This window comes from Pinus tabuliformis, chromosome 8 (genome assembly GCF_031772625.1).
Source record: "Pinus tabuliformis cultivar Carrire ecotype Pingquan chromosome 8, CPIR1, whole genome shotgun sequence".
Taxonomy (NCBI): Eukaryota; Viridiplantae; Streptophyta; class Pinopsida; order Pinales; family Pinaceae; genus Pinus; species Pinus tabuliformis.
Genome location: NC_142294.1, coordinates 1,187,145,008 through 1,187,147,330, shown reverse-complemented (window position 1 = coordinate 1,187,147,330; position 2,323 = coordinate 1,187,145,008). Strand labels below are relative to the sequence as shown.

Below are 2,323 nucleotides of genomic sequence, written 5' to 3'. Positions count from 1 at the left end.
GTAGGAATTAGGAAGTAATTTGTTGTTGATTTATTGTCTATTTTAATGAGAGATGAAAAAGTGAAGATGTAAGTGAACATTATACAATTTGTTAGCCCTCAACTAATAAAAAACATAAAATATCAACTAATAAAAAGCATAAAATATTAAAACAAATATCAACCAGAACCTCACAATTTAGTGTATTATACATGTGTATTTAGTGTATCATGTATTATATGTACAAGATAAGTCGGAGTTAGGAAGTCATTTGATGTATCATATATATACATCAAATATATTTATTTGTACATTTACATTTAAAAATATAATTTAAACAACACGCGAACCACATCACCCAGCAACCTGACAAAGCCAAAAAGCCACCTCCTTTGACCGGAACGTCAGTGCCTAGGCACGTGGAGTAGACAATTAGTGAACTGTCGTTGTCGATACTTCTTTGGTGCATGAATCAGTGGAGGAGCGTCGCAGTCCTTCATTAAACTTCATTAAATTTAGTGATTATGCGCAACGTCTGTGGGCCCACTTTGCATTTCAATTCCGTAACCCTGGTCAACAATGGATGGTATCCGCAGTTTTAAATACAATGTGCCCGGGCTTTCGAAATTGGAACTGCGTGTCTGCGGGAATTTTTTCGACCTCGCGTACTTTTTTTTGCCCATCGCCCACGGCCCAACACCTATGGAGTCGTCGTCGCGCTTATCTATCGTTGTTGACATTCCTGGTGTTTTGAGAATCTATGAAGATGGAGCGGTTGAACGCGTATTCGATCATGGTACGGTTCCCCCTTCACCAGAGCTCGAATCTCATGATTTGCAAGGAGTGGCATCCAAAGACGTGGTCATCGATGCTGAAACAGGTGTCTTCATCCGTCTCTACCTCCCTCGTCTCCATGTGACAGACGGAAAAGAAAAATTGCCACTGCTTGTTTATGTTCACGGAGGGGGTTTCTGCGTCGAATCCGCTGCTTCACCTGTGTATCACAGTTATCTTAATAAAGTGGCTACAGAAGCCAAGGTGATTTGTACATCGGTGGAGTACCGGAGAACTCCTGAGCATCGCCTCCCTGCGGCTTATGACGATTGTTTCAGTGTTCTTGAATGGCTTGACCGTCAAGCAGAGGCGCTGGATGGGGTGTCTGTGGAACCGTGGCTCGCTTCGCACGCAGATTTTAGCAAGGTGTTCGTGGCAGGTGACAGTGCGGGAGGCAACATCGTGCATCAGTTGGGAATACTTGCGAGTGGAAGGAATTGGGATGGCCTGCGTTTCCAAGGGGCCATTCTGGTTCACCCCTTCTTTGACGCAGAAGAACGAATCGAAGGCACGGGGGCGGTGGTGGAGGATTTTAAAAAGTTGTCGTATGCACTATGGAGCATCGCCCTCCCTGCAGGAGCCGATATGGACCACCCCTTTTCTAACCCAATGGGACCCTGTTCTCCTCATCTGTCGACTCTGGTGTACGAACGAATGGTTGTATTCGTGGCAGAGAAGGATCTGCTGACAGTTCGCGCTGTTTCGTACTACGAAGGTTTAAAGAAGGCAGGCAAAGATGCCGATTTGGTGACGACGGAAGGCGAAGGCCACGTGTTCCATCTCATCAATCCCAATTCTGAGAATGCGCCTCTCATGTTGAAACGCATTTCGGATTTCATGCATTTCTCCTCTGATTAGTCTAACAGCTCACGGAATCTTTCCGTATAAAGAGCAAATCCTAGATATGTGGTTTTGGGTTATTTAAGTGTTTTTGCTGTAAAGTGTAAAAAGAATAAACAAATTAGTTGTTTAGGCTATAAATTAGTTTGGATGTTATATTTTGGGTTGGAATTTGGTAAAAAGAAAATAAAAATTTTAATGTTTGAGTGTTTGAATTATTTTTTAATGATGGAAATGGATTCAGCATCATTAAAAAATTTCAGGGCATTCAAAATTCTAAAGTTTGACCGCTATTACCTAAATTTTCAAAAAATTCTGCTCAAATTTATCATTATATTGCCATAATTTTTATTATTTTCCAAACTAATTTGTAAATTTTTTTTTATTATCCTAATCATATGACTATAGATTATTTTAACTTTAATTATAATTTTTTTTAATTAAAAATGTAAACACGAATGAGACTACGGTATAAAATAATTTAATTATTATTTTTTTTTTTAATTTTAAATATATAACTAAATTTGTAAAATAGAAATTTATTTATATATTTAAAAACACATTTTAAATAAATAAATATCAAATTTACTTCCAACTTAAAAAAACCAATATCAAACTGAATTGTATAATTAAAAATATATTACAAATATGTAATGGTCATATCATTCTA

The 2,323-nt window shown here is 38.1% G+C and overlaps 1 protein-coding gene across 1 annotated transcript; it reads left to right on the top strand.

Moving 5' to 3' along the window:
- The first annotated feature begins 543 nt into the window (after positions 1-543).
- On the top strand, positions 544-1,856 carry LOC149239597 (putative carboxylesterase 12). The gene has a single exon (XM_089373463.1). It carries the CDS (start codon positions 559-561, stop codon positions 1,669-1,671), a length of 1,113 nt encoding a protein of 370 aa, XP_089229589.1. The 5' UTR covers positions 544-558; the 3' UTR covers positions 1,672-1,856.
- The last annotated feature ends 467 nt before the right edge of the window (positions 1,857-2,323 follow it).

Excerpts from the sequence above, each read along its gene's own strand:
- LOC149239597 (XM_089373463.1), top strand. The coding sequence starts at position 559 with ATGGATGGTATCCGCAGTTTTAAATACAATGTGCCCGGGCTTTCGAAA.